Source organism: Eulemur rufifrons, chromosome 7 (genome assembly GCF_041146395.1).
Source record: "Eulemur rufifrons isolate Redbay chromosome 7, OSU_ERuf_1, whole genome shotgun sequence".
Taxonomy (NCBI): Eukaryota; Metazoa; Chordata; class Mammalia; order Primates; family Lemuridae; genus Eulemur; species Eulemur rufifrons.
In genome coordinates, this window is record NC_090989.1 from 207,186,137 (window position 1) to 207,207,359 (window position 21,223).

Below are 21,223 nucleotides of genomic sequence, written 5' to 3' on the forward strand. Positions count from 1 at the left end.
TCTTCATTAGTGCTGCTTGAAGTACAAGTAGAAATTAGACAGGCAAAGAACAAGAGCAAAGAAAATTGTGTGAAGGGAGTGTATGAAGGCAACTTTAAGTATTTTGGTAGTTCATGGATAAAGTTCAAGAATGACTGGTGTGATACCAGCTGCAGAGATGGTCGGCCTGGTCCTTGAGGCCTGAGGAGTTGGTCTCTGATGCATAGGAATTGAGCAGTTTTAAACAGAGGAGTGGTATACTTAGTTTTTCATATTCTGTGCTTAAAATAATTTGTATGTCATATGAGAATAGACTTAAGGTCTGAGATAAAGGAGGACAGTTAGGAGGCCAATGAAGTAATACATGTAAATACAATATATTAATAATAACAGCTTGAAATAGGGCAGTGGTAATAGGGGTGGAGAAGGGATTTGTGAGTAAAACATTTTTGAGGTAAATCTAACAGGACTTGATACTGGTTCACTTTCAGTGGGAAGGAGAGTAGTGACAGAGAAGAACAAGTCTGTGATACCCAGGGAGGCTTTGGCTTTGATGAGTGAGTTTGTGGGTAGATATCGTCAACCAAAAGGAGAAATATGTGGAGAAAGGAACTCTAGGTCCAGGGAAGTGTTAAATGTAGCTCATTACAAAGTAAACATTGGTGTTATTTCATCTTGTTTTCTTCTCAGTGGAGACAGAGAACCTGTGGCATCTCAGTGCAGTATGACCCTTGCTCTCTCTGTGGTCATTGTGACAGGTCTGAAATGTACTTTGTAGAGTCCTGGCTGCCTACATTGTGATCAACATGTGATTGTGGAAGTAATTCTTAATACCAAAAGGAGAGTCTGTATTATGTTAAGTCTATATGGATGTTATTGTTAGCCATATTTTTAATTAAACTTTTTATTTGAGATATTTATAGATTCACAAGAAGTTTTAAGCAATAATACAGGACGATCCCATGTATCTTTTACCCAGTTTCCCCCAGCGTAACAACTGTAAAACTATAGTACAATGTCATAACCATGATACCAACATTGATACTGTGAAGATACATGACATTTCTGTTACCACAAGAATCCCTCATGTTCCCCTTTTATAGCCATACCTACTTTCCTTTCTCCCCTTTGTCCCTGACCCCTGGAAACCACTTATCTGTTCTCCATTTCTATAATTTTATTTCAAGAATGTTATATAAATGGAATCATACAGTATGTACAACATTTTTGAGTTGGCTTTTTTCACTCAGCATAACTCCCTGGAAATTCATCCAAATTGTTGCATGTTTTCAATAGTTCTTTCCTTTTTATTGCTGAGTAGTATTCTATGGTACAGATACACCACTTTGTTTACACATTTACCTGTTGAAGCACATCTGGTTTGTTTGCAGTTTTCAGTGATTACAAATAAAGCTTATGAACATTTTTGTACAGGTTTTTTTGTTTTGTTTTGTTTTCAATCCTCTAGGATAAATGCCAGATAATACAACTGCTGCATTGTATGTTAGTTGCATATTTAGTTTTATAAGAAACTTCTAAACTATTTTCCAGAGTGGCTATATAATTTTACATTCCTTACGGCAATGTGTGAGTGATCAAGTTCCTCTGTATCATCAGTAACATTTGCTATTGTCACTATTTTTTATTTTAGCCACTCTGGTGGGTATGTACAGACATCTCACTGTGGTTTTAATTTGCAGTTCCCTAATGGCTAATGATATTGAACACATTTTCACATGCTTATTGTGTAAAACTGGTATCAATTCTTCTGTAATGCTAAAATTCTCCAGTGTAACCATCTGGGCCTGGAGATTTTTTTTCCTAAGAGCTTTTTAAATACATATTCATTTTCTCTAATGATTATAGGATTATTCAAGTTGTCTATTTAGTTTAGTTTAATAGTTTGTGGTTTTTGAGGAGTTGGTCCATTTCTTCTGACTTGTGAATTTATGAGCATAAAGTTTTTCATAGTATTCACTTATCCTTTTAATAGCTGCAGGGTCTGTAGTGATAGCACCTATTTCATTGCTGATATTGGTAATTTGTGTATTCTCTCTTTTTATCTTTGTCATTCTTACTGGAAGTTTAGAAAAGTACCAGCTTTTTGTTTCATTGATTTTTCTCTACTGTTTTCCTATGTTTAATTTTGTTGATTTCTGCTATTATATTTATTTTCTTCCTTCTGCTTGCTTTGAGTTTTTCCTCTTCTTTTTCTAATTTCTTAGGGGTAAGACTTCAGATTATTGATTTGAGACCTTTATTCTATTCCAGTGTAAGCATTTAGTGGAATAAATTTTCTTCTAAGCACTGCTTTAGCGACATCCCACACATTTTGATATGTTGTATTTTCAGTTTTATTAAATTATTATTTTTTTATTCTTTGTATTTTAACATTCCTTTTCAGATTTTTTCTTTGATCCATGGGATAGTTAGATGTATATTGTTTAATTTCCAAGTGTTTGGAAATTTTTTCTGTTGTCCTTCTGTTATATATGTCTAGTTTGATTCCATTATGACCAGAGAACATACTCAGTATGATTTCCGTTCTTTTAAATTTGTTGAGGTTTGTATTATGGTCCAAGATTTGGTCTATCTTGGTAAATGTTCTGTGGGTACTAGAAAAAAAAAAGGATGTGTTCTGTTGTTCTTGGGTGGAGTGTTCTATATATGACAATTAGATCCTGTTGGTTGATTGTTTTGTTCTTTGAAATCCTTGCTGATTTTCTCTCTAGTAGTTCTATCAATTGCTGCATGTGGGGTGTTGAAATCCTCAACTATAATTGTGCATTTGTCTATTTCTCTTTTCAGCTTTATTAGTTCAACTTCATGTGTCTTTCAGCTCTGTTGTTTTGGTGTGTTCACCTGGTAGATTGATCTTTTTATCACCATGTGTTGTCCCCCTTTTCTCTGGTAATTTTCTTTGCTCTGATGTATATTTTGTCTTATATTAATAAAGTCAGATCTGCCTTTTTTCTTAATACTTGCATACCATATCTTTTATCATCCTTTTACTTTGAACCTACCTATGTCATCGTATTTAAAGAGTGTTTTTTTTTTGTAGATAGCATATTGTCGGATCATGTTTTTTTTTTTTTTTAATCTGCCCTGCCAATTACTGATTTTATATGGTATATTTAGGCCACTCCATTTAAGGTAATCATTGATATATTTGATTTAACTTTTTTTCTGTTTATTTCCTCTTCTTTACAGGTTTTTTTTTTTTTTTTTTTGCTTTGTTTTCAGTCCTTTAGGATAAATGCCAAATAATACAACTGCTGCATTGTATGTTAGTTGCATATTTAGTTTTATAAGAAACTTCTAAACTATTTTCCAGAGTGGCTATTTTATTTAAAGTGTTTCTTTTATTTAAACATTTTTTAGGATTCTATATCTATTTATTTATAGTGCTTTTTACTATATTGTTTTACATAGTTTTCTTCACGGTTGCTCTAGGTATTACAATATACATGGTAACTTTTCATAGGCTGCGGTATACGGTTTTACCAATTTGAATAAGTGTAGAAACCTTACTTATGTTTAAGTCCCTTTTCCTATTCTACTTTTAAAACATAATTGTCTTAGGTATTTCCAAAGTGGAGTTGAGGACCAATTATTAATATATCACAATCACCTGGTATATTTTTTTATTGTGGCAAAACATACATAAGATTTACCATTTTAACTATCTTTAAGTGTACAGTCCAATGGCATTATGTAAATTCACATTGTTTTGCAACCATCTCCACTATCCATCTGTACAGTTTTTTCATTACCCCAAACTGAAACTCTGTACCCTTAACACAATAACTCCCCATTCCTCCCCACCCCTAGCTCCTGATAGCTACAATTCCACTTCCTATCTCTATGAATTTGACTGTTCCAGGTATCCCGTATAAGTGGAATTATACAATATCTGTCTTTTTGTTTCTGACTTATTTCACTTAGCATAATGTCTTCAAGGTGTGTTCATGTTGCAGCATGTATCAGAATTACATTCCCTTTTAAGGCTCAGTAATATTGCATGGTATGTATAGATACCACATTTTGTTTCTCCATTCATTCATCTGCATTGCTTCCACATTTTAGCTGTTGTGAATATAGGTGCTATGAGCCTGAATATACAGAAGGGTGGCTGAGTAGCAGTCTACCCTCAACAGCAACAGAAAATACAAAATGGGGGTTGGGGGAGCAGCTGTTACTCCTCTGGCCCTTCTTCCACATTATTTCCCGATTAGAAGAGTGTGGAACCAAAATTTCAAACTCTGAAAAAGGTAATGACTTTGGAGGAGGAGCTAGGGAAGTGATTAAATGATAAAGAAGTACAGCAGTAGCTTTAGCTGTCAATGAGTTTCTTTGCTCTGGCATTGGCAATGTCAATACGATGTTTGTTGGTGTCAGCCTTTTCTGTGATCCGTTCTACCTTTCTGTTTTGAGCTTCAATCTCAGTGCCCATGTCCAGAGCCATATTTTTTAGATTTCCCAGGATACTGCCCACTTGAGTCAGGTTCTCTTCCATTTCATCTTCTCTGGCATCATTCGTTATACGTTTAATGTATCCTCCACTGGCTGCTCCTGTTGTTGGTTGCTGAGGCTGACCATCTGCCGCCCGGCCTGGCTGCTTAGATATTATGTTGCTAGGTGAGTAGTCTCCGCCATCTCCCCATATCATCTTACAGACCTTATCAGACTCAAAGTTCTTTCTTCTATTACATGGGCAAACACAAAAGCCACAGCACTTGTTGAGTTCTGTTAAAGTCTTCTCTGCCTCTCTCATGTCTTTATTTATTTGGTCCATGCCTTCTTCTGCCCCTTGCTCACTTCTTTACCTTAAGAACCACCAATATAATGGAAGCACTGGGCCCTTACTCTCTTTCATCCTAGTGAGACCTTTGGAGGTTGGTGTTCTCAGTTCCACACCTGCCTCTCCCTAGAGACTTGTCTTCAATCCTTCCGCACCATGGCAAAGTGGGTAAAGTATCATGGACAGGAGATAGTGTCTTGCCTCTCATGTCCTTGTGTGTTTCTCCCTCCACGACTCCTTCAGTTTTATTATCTTATACTGTATTTCACAGCCTTTCACCTGTTTCTTTCTGTTTCTCTCTCATACATACACAGTTTTATTTATTTTATTTTATTTTGACCCCTCAGAACAGAGTGGACACACATAGTTTTAAATTATGATGTGTGTGTAATTAAAGACTCTTGGATCCTACTTTCCCATCTAATAGTTTAGGGATTGGGATTGGGTTTGATTAAAACATGTCTTGGTGTGGATGGGACAGTGGACTTCTATTCTCCCAACACTGGAGGCCAAAGCAGCCAGAATGTTTGATGTATTGGTCGGTAACCAAAACCACAAGAAACTCCTGAACATTGGGCAAGACAGGAAACCTGATTTGAGTATTAAGGGACAGGGGAATGAAAATGCAGACTCTCTTCACATTCGATAAAATGGACTCTTGTGAATGTAACAGTGAATGTTCACTGTTACACTGTACGAAGTCTGTGAAGTGTAATTAAAAGTTTTTATTGAGCCCCGGAAAAAAAAAAAACTTCTTTTTTTATAGTAGCAATATTTTAATATACTTTAGAAAACAATATACAAAGCTGAGCTTTCCTACCATTTCCAGATTAACAGCAGGAAGCTCCAATTTTACAAATTTAGCATTTTGTGATGGCTAAGAACAGCAGTCAGCACCAGACTTGAACAGTTAGCTACAACACAAACATCCTTCAAAATGAAATGTCATAATAGCAAGACAGGTAAACCAGGGTTTAACAAGTGACAACTACTTGGGAAGTGACTTAATCATTCTTGATTTATGAAATTGAGGAGAAATAGAATGATTTTCATATTCACCCCTATTTTTACCCATTCTCATGTTCCTCTTTCCTTTCTGAAGTTCCAGGCCTTCTTCTGTTATCATTTCCTTTCTATTTAATGAATTTCCTTTAGCCATTATTTTAGGTTAAGTCTGTTGGTTACAAATTCTCTTAGTTTTCCTTAATTTGAGAATGTCATAATTTCTCTTTCCCTCCTTAAGGATATTTTCACTGCATTAAAATATGTATCAGATAATTTCAATATCTGATTCATTTCAGTGTTGTCATCTGTTGATTGTCTTTTCTCATTCAAGCTGATATTTTCCTGCTTCTTGGTATAAGTGATTTTTTTATTGTATATTGGATATTTTGAGTATTATTAAAAGGCGAAAGATTTATACGATCTGAAGAGAAACCAGAGTATTTTTGAGTATTATTTTCTAAGATTCTGTATCTTATTTAAATCTTCTGTTTTAGTGCATCTCCCGTGACGCCACGCCACACAAATAGGGATAGAAATTTAGTTTCCCTGTTTGGTCTCTGCTGGTCCCCTAAGAGGGAAGTACTTTATTACTGCCCCCAGATAGCCTCCCCTGACACCACAGAGGGACACCCTGTTATCATTGGGAAGAAAATGAAAGTCCCGGTGTCTCTCTCAGTCTTCTCTGACGCTACCCGGGAAGGTATGAGTGGTGCCTCATTATAGCCAGGCAGGGGTGGAAGTCTAGCAGCCTCAGTCAGCCTTTGCTCACAGGGAAGGGGTGGGGCCACAGATTGTTCGTTAGTGTTTGGCAGGAGTAGGTGATTTTTCTGTCTTGTAAGGCAACACCTTTCCTGGTTCTTTGACTAAAGGGAAAAGGCTTTTGGTGGGGCATTTTTTGTCTGTGACTGTTGGCATTTCCAGTTCACTAGCTTCTCCAGAACCCAGTCTGGAATATATTAAGCAGAAAGGAAGCCAGGTCATTCCTTAAGTCTTATAGTCCAGCACATGTTTGTCTTCTATCTTTCAGAGACTTATGTTTATTTTATATATAATGTCCAGGATTTTTAGCTGTATTTATTTGGGAGGAATAAGGAAATGTGCATCTATTCCTTGAATGAATTTTTAAATGTATGTACTACTTTATTTAGCTAGAATGTACTAACAGTTTTTTTAAATTATGTTAGGAAAATCTTGCAGAATGGTATTTGAGTATCCAAATAATGTAAAAACCAGCACAAACTATGTGGGCTCTAATGGCCGACTTTTTAAGGGATTTTCTAGAGTGGTAGAAAAAGAATATGCCATAGATATTTCATTTGTGGCATATTTGTGTTTTAATCACCTTACTTTTATGAAGTTAATGCAATATTGTATTCTGTTGGCTGTAGAAACCTAACACAATTGAGTTATAACACAACAAATTAATTTTTGCTGTTTTAATGTGCTTTTTATCTATTTCCTCCAGGGCTGGTGGACTAGGCCTCAATTTTGTTGGTGCCAATGTTGTTATATTATTTGATCCTACTTGGAATCCAGCCAATGATCTTCAAGCCATTGACAGGTATGATACTGACAAAATTTAAAGTGATCTGTATATACTCTTAACCTAAAAATACTCCTGAACTTTTTAGGTTGCTTATATTATATAATATGACTGTGATTAGAAAAGAGGGGAAACCTTGTGAAAACTTCTATTTAAGATAACCCTGAGTTTCTGAATCCAGATATAAGGCCAATAATACCCATTTATTTTCCATCCGTCTCAAAATCCCATTAATATGACAGAAATGGCTTAAGAAGAAAGAATAAATCCATAATACTGCATGAAAATAGGTCAGTTCTCTATTAGTAGATCAGAAGTTTTGAGAAAATCCTGGAAGACAGAAAGCAAATAGAATCTGTGTAATAAAGATGTCAGAAGAGTAAAACCACAATCCAAAGTCTGCAAGAAAGAGGAGAGAAATTTCAAGCAGGAGGTTAGCAACTACAGGATGTGGGATGGTAGACAGAGTGCATCCTTCTGGGAAAACAATATGCTGACTGTAATACACATTCCTCTCCCACACCCCATGTTTACAGAGGGGTTGGCTGTAACAGGTGCTCCTTGATTAAAGCTGAAAGAATATAATTTCACTAATTTTATATATAAATGGGGGGTCTGATTGTAGAAAGGTTCTTAGAATGGGTGTTGGAAGCAGATTATATAGCAGAGCCAAACTCAAAGTAGTCCCAGATCTCCACAGGATGCAAAAAGGGGAGATGATTAAATAGACCTGTTACCTGCATGGAAACCCAGACTGGCTTTCCAGTATGATCCACCTAGTTCCTCATTTTAATTATGAATGGAAAATTAAGAATTATGAGACATTTTAATAAAACTAGCAGCATGAAAGAAAAGGGCCAAGGTGAAAAACAGACACTGAAAGTAAGAAAATAAAAATAGAACACCCAGAAAGAAAAAAAAATAAAACACATAGAAAACAAAAGTAGTTCTTAGCAATTAAAACTATTGCAAAAATAAGATAACTCAGTAGAAGTTCTGAGTAATAAAATGGAGAGAACTAAAGGTAGAAATTGATGTGGAAGATAAAAGGAATGAATATTTTAAAACATAAAGTCAAGCGACAAACAGATGTGAAATATTTATAAAGAGAAATTGAGGGAAAATCTCAAGAATCATTATCTTTCTATTCCAGAAAAAAAGGACAAAGGAGATAATTGAAGATAAACTGGAGAGAATTTTTGTTAATTTTGAAGAGGCATTAAGTACTAAGTAGCAATAATGACTGAGAAGGGGAGGAAACATACATCTTGGTGATATTTCTAAGTTTCAATAATAAAGAGAAGGGCTAAAAGATTCCAGAGTGAGAAACAGGGAGAAAATGATTTATGAAAATTGAAATGAAAAGGAAAAAACAAGTTATCAACAAGGCAATGAGAATCAGACTCATTTCAGCCAATCAGACTTTGAAGAAGAGATTTTCATCTGCATTTAGGATTCTAGCTGACAATAGAGTTGTCAGAGTGAAAAAATTTGTGTGACTTTATGTGAAACAAAATTATTTTGACTTGTAGTTATAATCAATGGCTAAAATATCAACATGTAAGCACAAAATAAAAGCAGCTGCTGCCATACAGGAATTCAGAAAATTTATTGCTCATGATCTGAAAACATTGCTCAAGGATATAATTCAACAAGTGAAATATTAAGAAGCCAAAATACAAAAAATCAGTGATAGTCAATGAATGTTCTCATATTTATAGTTAAGTCTAAAATATTATTGATAGTGTGGCTTAGTGGCTTAATGCAGTTATAAAGAAAGAAGTCCCCCAAATACAAAGGAATGGTATGAAAAAAATTAGTAACAATCAAGACCTAAAACTTCATGTAATTTCAATAAACATCAGGATGGAGATGGAGGAGGTGGGTAAATTGTTAGAAATTTTTCCTCCCTCTGGAAAGGATTGGGGTACTCTGGTCAGGTATTAGGCTGATGCAAAAGTAATTGCAGTTTTGGACCATGAATTTTAAACCATAACTAGGCTCAAACATATCTTTATTAATCAAAATAGGAACCATTACAATGAATACATTTTTGTCAATGAGAAATAAGTTTATCCCTGTAGCATAAAAACCCGTGTTTTGGGATTCCACGAACTCTTGGAAAGCATTTTCTGCATCCTGCTGGTTGTGGAAGCGTTTTCCCTGCAAAAAGTTGTCAAGATGCTTGACGAAGTGGTAGTCGGTTGGCGAGAGGTCAGGTGAATATGGTGGAAGAGGCAAAACTTCATGGCCCAATTCGTTCGACTACTGAAGCATTGGTTGTGCGGCCGGGCGTTGTTGTGGGCAAGAATCGGACCCTCTCTGTTGACCAGTGCTGGCTGCAGGTGTTGCAGTTTTCGGTGCATCTCATCAATTTGCTGAGCCTACTTCTCAGATGTAATGGTTTCGCCAGGATTCAGAAAGCTGTAGGGGATCAGACCGGCAGCAGACCACCAAACAGTGACCATGGCCTTTTTTTGGTGCAAGTTTGGCTTTGGGAAGTGCTTTGGAGCTTCTTCTCAGTCCAACCACTGAGCTGGTCATCTCCAGTTGTCATATGAAATCCACTTTTGTGGCACATCACAATCCGATCAAGAATAGTTCATTGTTGCGTACAAGAAAAGACAACACTTCAAAATGACGATTTTTTTGATTTTCAATCAGCTCATGAGGCACTCGCTTATCGAGCTTTTTCAAGAAACCTTTCCAGTTTGCTTCAGATGCCAAACGACTGTGAAATGGTTGATGTTGAGATCTTTGGCAACTTCGTGTGTAGTTGTAAGAGGATCAGCTTTGAAGATTGCTCTCAGTTGGTTGTTGTCAACTTCCGATGGCTGGCCACTGCGCTGTTCATCTTCAAGGTTACTGTATGTTCGTTAGCAGTTCCTTGGCCAAATGCGTTGCTGATGTTGCAAGTTGTCTCTGATGCTTTACGACCCATTTTGAACTCAAATAAGAAAATTGCTCAAATTTACTTTTTGTCTGACATCATTTCCATAGTCTAAAATAAATACAAAGTAAATAGCAAGTAATAAGTAATTAGCAAAAAAACATAAAGCAAGAAATGCACATTAAAATGATGTACATAACCACATTTATTTAAGAATGTATTCCAATATCAAATAGCAAATTTCAACAATGCTAAAACTGCAATTGTTCACCAACCTAATATCAAAATTTGTGCCAAAAATCTTTTTGAGTGCTAGCAAAAAAATTAGTGGCAGCAACTAAAAAGGTGAGGCATAATAATTACCTGGTACACTTACTAAAAACACACATACTCAGACTCTACTCTGCAGACATTCTGATTTTATAGGTCTAGAAGGGGACTCTACAGTCTACATTTTAGAAAGCCCCCCAGGTTGTACATCAAAGGGCACTATCAACAGAATAAAAAGCCAACCTAGAGAATGGGAGAAAATATTTGCAAATCACATATCTAATAAAGTATTGATATCTAGAATATATTAAAAAAACCTCCTAAAATTCAACAATAAAAAAACCCAATTCAAAATTGGACAAAGGATTTGAATAGACATTTCTCCAAAGAAGATATATGATATATATAAGTGGCCAAAAGCACATGGCAATATGCTCAACATCACTAGTTATTAGGGAAATGCAAATCAAAACTATGAGATACCACTTCACACATTAGGACTATTGTAAAATGAAAAACAATAGAAAACAACAAGTCATGGTGAGGATGTGGAGAAATTGGAACCCTTGTGCATTGCAAAGTAGTACAGCCTCTGTGGAAAACAATATGGTTCCTCAAAAAAATTAAACATAGAATTACGATATGATCCAGCAATTACACTTCTACTCTAGTTATATACCAAAAAGAATTGAAAGTAGGGACTCAAATAAATATTTGTATATTTGTACTCATAGCACCTATATTCACAATAGCTAAAACATGGAAGCAATGCAGATGCCCACTGGTGAATGAATGGAGAAACAAAATGTGGTATATATACATACAATGCAATATTATTGAGCCTTAAAAAGGAATGCAATTCTGATATATGCTGCAACATGAACACACCTTGAAGACATTATGCTAAGTGAAATAAGTCAGAAACAAAAGGACAAATATTGTATAATTCCACTTATATGGGATACCTGGAACAGTCAAATTCATAGAGATAGGAAGTGGAATTGTAGCTATCAGGAGCTAGGGGTGGGGAGGAATGGGAAGTTATTGTGTTAAGGGTACAGAGTTTCAGTTTGGGGTAACGAAAAAGCTGTACAGATGGATAGTGCTGATGGTTGCAAAACAATGTGAATTTACTTAATGCCATGGGACTGTACACTTAAAGATAATTAAAATGGTAAATTTTATGTATGCTTTGCCACAATAAAAAAAATACGCCAGGTGATTGTGATATATTAATAATTGTTTCTCAACTCCACTTTGAAAAACACTGGAAATTAGATGTTAAACTTCCAAAAAGAAATAAGAAGAGCACCAAGAAAATGTAATTATTTCAGTAAATGATAAGAAATACAGAATGTATTGGAGGAGGTAGAGAAATTTCAGAAAATATGACAAATACAAATCATAACAGAAAGTTTCAGAAATAAATCCAAACATAAATATGAATACACTAAAACTCTTTTTCAAAAGAGTTTCGAGAAAAGGAAGGGGGACAAAAAGGAAAAGTTAGATCCAGGTTTATGCTTATTATGATATATATACGTAAATAAAAAAGACAGAAGGTTGAAAATAGCATGTAAAAAATCTAATCAGGGAGATGGTAACAAAAATTAAGAATGAGTGGCAATATTAATGTAAAGCAAAATATTAATAAAATTCAAAGCAAAAGGCATTAAATAAAACAAGGGCACAATCTATCAGGAAGGTGTAACAGTTATTACATAACAAAGCCAAAACTCTTATAGTGTGATGAGAAATGGACAAATGCACAATTATGATGGGAAACTTCATGTCCCTTTGTCAAAAAATTAATAGATAAACCAGCTAAAATAAGTAAGTATATAAATTATTTGAATAAAGCATTTATGTACTGTAATTTAGTAAATTTTTATACAGGCATACCTTGTTTTATCATGCTTCACAGATACTGTGCTTTGCGGATACCATACTTTTTACAGATTCAAAGTTTGTGGCAACCCGGCGTCAAGCAAGTCTGTCGGCACAATTTTTCCAACAGCACATGCTCACTTCATGTCTGTGTGTCACATTTTGGTAATTCTCACAACATTACAAACTCAATCAATAAATGCTGTGTGTGTTCTGACTGTTCCACTCTCTGGCCATTCCCCCATCTCTTTCCCTCTCCCCAGGCCTCCCTCTTCCCTGAGACACAGCAATATTGAAATTAGGCCAATTAATAACTCTACAATGGTCTTTAAGTGGACAAGTAAAAGGCAGAGTCACATATGTCTCACTTTTAATCAAAAGCTAGAAATGATTAAGCTTAGTGACGGAAGATGTCTTGAAAGCCAAGAGCTTTGGCTTGAGCTGCTCTCAAAGCTCAAGATAGACCCTGCTAATTAGTGAAGATCTTCCACACAAGTCTGCAAGGACTGGGAGAGGTGGCTTTTTCCCCAAATGGCAATTTTCAACAAAAGACCACAAGGCATACAAAGAAACAGGAAAACAGGGCCCATTCAAAGTAACAAAATAAATCTCCACAAACTGTCCCTGAAGAAACACACGCATTGGGCTTGCTAGACAAAGACTTTAAAACAACTGTTTTAAATACTACAAGAGTGAAAGGAAAACAGAACTAATCAGGAAGAGGATATATAAACAAAATGAGAATATCAACAAAGAGATAGATATTAAAAAAAAAAAAAAAGAACCAAACAGAAATTCTGGACATGAAATTCAATTCTGGAATTGAAAAATTCACTAGAGGAGTTCAAGAGCAGATCAAATAGGCAGAAGAAAGAGCATGCAAACTTGAATACAGTTTATTTGAAATGATCAAGTCTGAGGAGCAAAGGAAAATCATGGGTATGCAAACACAAGAAGGTAAACAAAATCCAGGTAGGATAAACCCTAAGAAACCCACACTAAGAAACATTATAATCAAACTATGCAAAGTCAAAGACAAGGAGAGAATTTTGAAAACAGCAAGAGAAAAGCAATATAGATTATCAGTGGATTTCTCATCAGAAACCTTGTAATCCAGAAGGCAGTGGGATGATATATTTAAAGTACTGAAAGGAAAAGAAACTGTCAACTGAGAAACAATGAAGAAGACGTTAACTGGGAATTTTATATTGGGCAAAACTGACCTTCAAAAATGAGGGAGAAATCAAGACATTCCCAGACAAACAAAAGCTGAGGGAGCTCATTAGCACTAGGCCTGTCTTACAAAAAATGCCAAGGGAGAGCTTCAGGATGAAATGAAAGGACACTAGACAGTAACTCAAAGTCATACAAAACGATAAAGGTAAGTACATGAACAAATAAAAATACCAGCATTATTATAATTTGGGCTGTAGCTCTACTTTTTATTTTTTGTAAGATTTAAAAGACATGCATAAAATAATTATGAATCTGTGTCAATGAGTACATAATATATAAAGATGTAATTTGTGACATCAATAATATAAACGTGGGGGTGGAGCTATACAGGAATAGATATTTTAAATGCAGTTGAAGTTAAGGTGGTATCAATTTAAGATAGATTGTTATAATTTTAGAGTATTGTTTATAATCCCCAAGGTAACCACAAGGAAAATAATTATAGATATACTTAAAAGGATATGAGAAAGGAACCAAAACATGTCACTAAAAACATCAACTAAACACAAAGGAAGGTAGTAATGGAGGAAATGAGGGGCAAAATAGTTATAAGACATACAGAAAACTAATAAAATGGCAGAAGTCAGTCCTTCCACATCCTTAATTTCTTCAAATGTAAGTGGATTAAACTCCCCAATCAAAAGATATAGATTGGCAGGGAGATTTAAAAAACAGCGTCCAACTATATGCTATCTATAAGAAACTAACTTTAGATCTAAGGACATACATAGGTTGAAAGTGAAAGGATGGAAAAAGATACTCCATGCACATAGTAACCAAAAGAGAGCAAGGGTGACTGTATTAATATCAGACAAAATAGACTTCAAGTCAAAAACTGTCACAAGAGAAAAAGAAGGACATTATACAATGATTAAAAAAAAATCAATTCACCAAGGAGATATAACACTTATATACATAAATTCAACAAACATCAGAGCTCAAAAATATGAGTAAAACATTGACAGAATTGAAGGGAGAAACAGATAGTTCTACAATCATAATAGGAGACTTCAGTTCCCCACTTTCAGTAATGGATAGACTATCCAGACAGAAGATTGATAAGGAAAGAGGATTTGAACAACTGTAGGCAAATTGGACCTAACAGGCATATGCAGAACTCTCCTTCTAACAACAGCAAATTACATATTTTTCTCAAGTGCACATGGAACATTCTACAGGATAGACCAAATATTGGGCCACAAAACAAATCTTAATACATTTTAAAAGATTGAAATCATGCAGTTTTTTTTCCAATCACAATACAATGAAACTAGAAATTAACAGCAGAATAAAAATTGAAAAATTCACAAACATGGAGGTTAAACAACACACTCTTAAACAACTGAAGATTCAAAGAAGTATTCACAAAAGAAGTTAGAAAATATTTTGAGACAAATTAAAATACAACATACCAAAACTTATGGGATGCAGTAAAAGTAGGACTAAGAGAGAAATTTATAGCTGTAAATGCTTACATTAAAAAAGAAGAAAGGTCTCAAATCAATAATCTAACTTTCTGATTTAAGGAACTAGAGAAAGATTAAACCCAAAGCTAGCCAAAGAAAGGAAATAACAAACATTAGAGCAGAGAATAGAAAAACAATAGAGGAAATCAGTGAAACCAAGTGTTGATTCTTTGCAAAGATCAAGAAAATTGACAAACCTTTAGCTAGATTGACTCAAATAAGTATAGTCAGAAATGAAAGAAGGGACATTATTATCATTTTAACAGAAATAAAAAGGATTATAACAGAGTAGTATAAATAATTGAATACCAACAAATTAAATAGCCTAGGTATAATGGGCAAATTCCTAAATATATGCAGCCTACCAAGACTGAATCATGACGATATAGAAAACCTAAATTTATCTATAACTATGTAAGGAGATTGAATCTGTAATCAAAAACCTCCCAACAATGAAAAGCTTAGAACCAGATGGCTTCACTGGTGAATTCTACCAAACATTCAAAGAATTAATACCAGTCCTTCTCATGCTGTTCCAAAAAATTAAAGAAGGTGAAACACTTCCTAAATCATTCTGAGGCCAGCATTACTCCAGTACCAAAGTCAGACAAAGACTTTATAAGAAAACTACAGATTAATGTCTCATAAATATTAATGCAAAAATAATCAATAAAATGCTAGCAAACCAAATTCAGCAGCATATTGAAAGGATACATCAAGTAGGATTTATTCCTGGAATGCAAAGATAGTTCAACATCCTGTAAAAATCAATCAATATGATATACCATGTTAACGAATGAACAAGTAAAACACATGATCATCTCAATTGACAGAGAAAAGGCATTTGATAAAATTTCACACCCTTTTATGATAAAAACACTGGACAAGTTAAAAATAAAAGGAAACTTCCTCAACATAAAGGCTATTTATGAAAAACGCACACCTAACATCGTAGTCTGTGATGAGAGACTGAATGTTTTTCCTCTAATATTAGCAACAAGGAAAGGATGCCTGTTTTTGCCAGAAAAGGACAAAAATTGTATGATTTCACTAATATATTGTGCCTAGAGTCATCAAATTCAAAGAGACAGAAAGTGGGATAGTGGTTGCCATTAGCTGGGGGACCACAGAATGGGAAGTTATTGTTTAATGGGTACAGAGTTTCACTTTGGGAAGATGAAAAAGTTCTGTAAATGCATAGTTGTGATGGTTGCATAACAGTGTGAATACACTTAATGCCACTGAACTACACACTTAAAAATGATTAAAATGATTAAATTTTGCTATGTATATTTTACCACAGTAAAAATGAGGAAATCAAGAGGAAAAAACAGGTTAATTAGAAATAAATGACAATGAAATCACTATGAAAGAGGCAGAGGGAACACCAAATATAACAACATATGGAGTGACATTACAAGTTCGAAAATAAATTTCCCCCAAGTTGTAACATTTTCAAGCATGTGTTCCTCTCAGCAACCATAACAGGCATTTGGTGCTCATTCAGAGCATCCAATAAAGCCTTCATATGGCTGCAGGGAGTAGAAAAGCTGCAGGGAGTAGACCCATAGTTAAACCATCGTGTTGAGTCAGGTTAGAGTTTTAATTTGCACCCTGGTGCATATCAAAACACCTGGGGTACTAGTCAACTCGGTGATTCAGTCAGACCCACTGAATTGAAATCTCTGTGGATGAGGACTATAAATCCATACTTCCATATACTTTCTAGTTCATTACTTTTCCCTTTCCCCAAGGTTTTTTTTTTTTTTTTTCAACTTTTTAACTGTTTTATTAAGGTATAATCAACATACAATAAACTGGGTATATTTAAAATTCACCACTGATAAGTTTTGGCATATGTATGCACCTGTGAAACCAACACCACAATTAAGATAATAAACATATCCATCACCCCCAAGTTTTCCTTCTGCCCCTTTGTAATCTACTCCTGCTTCCCCATCCCCATAACCCCAAACAACCACTGATCTGCTTTCTGTCACTGTGGATTAGTTTCCGTTTGCCGGAGCTTTATATAAATGAAATCATTTGGGAACAATCTATTCAGAAGCTTAAGACTGCCTTGAAAAAAACCCTGAATTTAAGAAAAGTTTTTGGACAATGGAAGGTGATGTTTGTAACAGAAATGAGGTTTATATAAATTTTTTCTGTAATACTTTTCTCCTCAATAGCTAGTCTTATATGAATATATACTTTTGCATTTTTAGTAAATATAGCATATCTAAACATAAAATGTTTCTTTTAAATTTAATTAAAATTTTAATAATGTTCTATTGTCATACACAAAAGTTGCCTCTCAAACCCAAAGTTGTTTCACTTGATTTTTGTTTGTTCTTGTTTTTAATCTTTTTGCAGAGCATATAGGATCGGACAATGCAGAGATGTCAAAGTGCTGAGGCTCATATCCTTGGGAACCGTGGAGGAGATCATGTATTTACGACAGGTGTACAAGCAGGTAAATATATTTTCATTTTTCTAATTAAGTAAACATTTGCCTGTTTTCAAAAATTAGGAACACATTTATATAAAAATAAAAGTTTTTAATTTTCTCTATAATGGAATTTAATAAGATTATGAAAAATAATTTTGAGTATACTTCTGTGAAACACATTAATTCTTAGAATCATTGAATTTTTGAGCTAAAAGTTTCTTAGAACAGTACTTCTTAACCTTTTGTGTGTACGTGAATCACCTGGGGGTCTTGTTAAAATACAGATTCTGATTTAGTAGGTTTGTGGTAGAACCCAAGATTTGGCATTTTTAACTAGCTCCCAGGAGTGCTAGTACTACTAGTCTGCAGGCCACAATTTGAGTAGCAAGGTCACAGCTCCCCAGACTGTGGGCCAAGACACAATGGTTTGCCATAAATGGGTTACAGGTGCACTGAGACATTGATCCCACAGCTCTCTGGACAGCAAGAGTACGTAAGCCAGCTTCCAGCCTCAAGTAACCTCCTCTGTTTACTCCAGGTGGAAGTTCATATGTTATTTTCTATATGTGCCATGACATGAAGAAGATTGGGAAGCACTGCCTTAGAGACACTGTACATAAAGAAACTGGGACCCCAGCGATGCCCCAGTAAATGAACTTACAGGAATAGAACTCAAAAGTGCTAATACTGTGCTGGTGCTTTTAGTATTTTAGTTAATGCTGAAATTGCATTAACTCTTTAATATGCTTAGGCCATCAGTTACTACTCCATTTATGCCTCTAAATAAACAACATTTATTTAGTTTACAACTACACGCTTGAATCTGGAATAAAGTTCAAGTTTAATTGTAAATGTTATATTTGAATTGCTCCCTATATTCGGTTGGCATCTATTTAAGAGCAAACATCTGCCACATGTGGTGGAAGTTAACCTAAGAATGATCCAATCTTACATTTATGCTATTTTCTTCATTCTAAAAATAGAATTATACACAGCAGTTTTTGTTTTTTTCTGAAAGCATTTAACTGTAAGAGAAACCATACATCTTTTTTATCCACTTTGCTATAGCACAACTACTTGAAAATTATTTTTTTCTAACTTATTTAACCAATCTTGGAAAAAGTAGGATATTATTTTTCATTTTAGGAGCTGTTCTTTAGAATATAGTCTTAGATTTGTCACAAATAAGAGTCTTTCCTCAATCATGGGGTAATTTTTTTCAATCTATTACTATATACATTTCCTTTTTACCTATTCATCTGACTTATTTAATGAAATAAAATGGCTTGTTATATAATACATATTATATAATAATATATAATAAAAAGGCTTCAGAAGATGAGGTAATTTAAGAACTTTGTATGACACAAATAAAGATGGCAATCATGTAAGGAAAAGACATTAAATATGATTTAAAGATAATTTAGAATTTGAACCAAGGTGCATATGGAGCACACACTCTAGCCTCCCAAGTGTTCCTCAGAGCACTTGGGGGAAAAATCCATATATGATAAAAAAAAAAACAAAACAAAAAAACAAACAACTATTGGAAAGCAAGGAAAGTTCTCTTGGTAGCCCAGAAATTGTAAGGAATCGTAAAAGACAAAAGGCAGTTGGGATCAGATTAAAGGAAGAAACCAAACTGAACTCAGTCAGAAGAAGACTACTGAAAAATGTAGGTGCAACTTCTGGATCTTCCAAGCTTAGAGTCAGCAGGTATTAGAAAAAGAAGGGAGACTTTGGGGTATCATTGATACAACAAAGTGGTTTAACCCTTACGATCTTACCCCAGTTGTAGCAAACTGCAGCCAACAGAGGTGTCTGTTCTCAAGTGGGAACAATAAGTGGAAATACTGGAAGCAGAGAAGCAAGACAGAGCTCCAGACTTTTTCTGATATCTGGAAGAAAGTCCCTCCCATTGCCCAGAAGACTAAATAATTGCTAAATACTCACTTCGTATAACCACCGCAATAGGCTGAGATAAGCATATAAAGTATTTAAAGGCAGATGAACAGCCAACCAAAAATAATTGCTCAACATTTAGCAAAATAAATCCTCTGATAAAGGCACTATAGTGGGCTGAGTAATGGTCCTCAAAAATATCAGATCCTAATCTCTGGAACCTATAAATGGTACTTTAAATAGAAGAAAGGTCTTTGCAGATGTGATTAAATTAAGGATCTTGAGAAGCAGAGGTTATCCTTAATTATCCACAAGTGTCCTTATAAGAAAGAGCCAGAGGAAAATTTGACACAGCAGAGGAGAAGGCAGTGTAACCAGAGGCACTTATGGGAATGATGTGGCCACAGCTAAGGCATGCTGGCTTCCACCAGAAGCAGGACAGGCAAGGAGTGGATTCTCCTCTACAACCTGCCAACACCTTGATTTCAGCACAGTGATACTGTGAGAGAATAAATTTCTGTTGTTTGAAGCTGTCAAATTTGTGATAATTTGTTACAGAAGTCCTGGGAAACTAATACAGGCACAAAAAAAAAAAAAAAAGAACTACAGGAGGCTGAGGTGGGAGGATCACTTGAGGTTAGGAGTTCAAAACCAGCCTGAGCAAGAACAAGACCCTGTCTCTACTAAAAATAGAAAGAAATTAGCTGGACAACTAAAAATATATAGAAAAAATTAGCTGGGCATGGTGGCACATGCCTGTAGTCCCAGCTACTTGGGAGGCTGAGGCAGGAGGATTGCTTAAGCCCAGGAGTTTGAGGTTGCTGTGAGCTAGGCTGATGCCACGGTACTCTAGCCCGGGCAACAGGGCGAGACTGTGTCTCCAAAAAATAACAAAAAAAAAAAAAACTAAAGTAGAAAAAACAATTAATGGAAGAGCGTAAGAGATTTTTAAAGAAATATAAATAATGTCTTCAAAGGGCAAATGAGGTTGTAGGATCCCCAAAACAAGAATAGACTACTAAGAAAATAATCAATTAGAGATGCAGAAAATGAAAAACTCCAGGGATAGGTTAAGTAGCAAAGAGCAAAGCTTTTGTCTAAAAGAAAAAGCAAAGCAATTCTTCTAGATTGCAGAGGAAACAGACATATGGAACACATGTAAGAAAAGTTAGGAGAAATGGAAAGTAGATCTAGAAGTTCTAATATCAGTCTTACAGTTGAAGAAGTGAATAAAAAGAAGAGAGGGGAAGAAACTCCACATAAGGGAAGAAATGTAAAAAAGTAGAAAACGCCAGTGCGGTGGCTCACACCTATAATCCCAGCTACTGGGGAGGCTGAGGCAGGAGGATTGCTTGAGCCCAGGAGTGTGAGGCTGCAGTGCACTGCACTCCAGCCTGGGTAACAATGTGAGACTTTGTCTCAAAAAATAAACAAACAAAAAATATAAAACAAGAATCAACAGATTATATGGGCCCACCAAGTGCTAACTAGGGTGAATGAAAATAGATCCACACTTATACCATCTTTCTAGAATTGTAAAACACCAAAGATAAAGTGAAAAATCCTTAAAATTTCCAGAGTAAACTTTTCTGGAGAGAAAAATCATTATGGACAAGACACTAGAATTAGATATCTAACTTTTTCTTAGCAATACTGGATACTTAGGAGCGGTAACTTCAAATACAGGAAAATGATAGACTATTATTGTTCAAGAAACTAAATTTTTAATTCAGAACTTTCCCACAAAGAAAGATCCTAGCCCAGATGACTTCAGTGGTGAATTCTATGAAATATT

General features: G+C 35.0%; 1 protein-coding gene and 1 pseudogene across 2 annotated transcripts in view; one reads left to right on the forward strand and one right to left on the reverse strand.

Annotated features, from left to right (window-relative positions):
* The window catches only part of ERCC6L2 (ERCC excision repair 6 like 2), a 130,999-nt gene that overhangs the window by 61,711 nt on the left and 48,065 nt on the right, over positions 1-21,223 (forward strand). For both annotated transcript variants that reach the window (XM_069474054.1, XM_069474055.1), the window contains exons 12-13: positions 7,251-7,346; positions 17,451-17,550. In XM_069474054.1, coding sequence (XP_069330155.1) covers positions 7,251-7,346; positions 17,451-17,550 — 196 coding nt within the window. The remainder of the gene's footprint in view (positions 1-7,250; positions 7,347-17,450; positions 17,551-21,223) is intronic.
* On the reverse strand, positions 4,313-6,503 carry LOC138387876 (synaptosomal-associated protein 23 pseudogene; annotated as a pseudogene).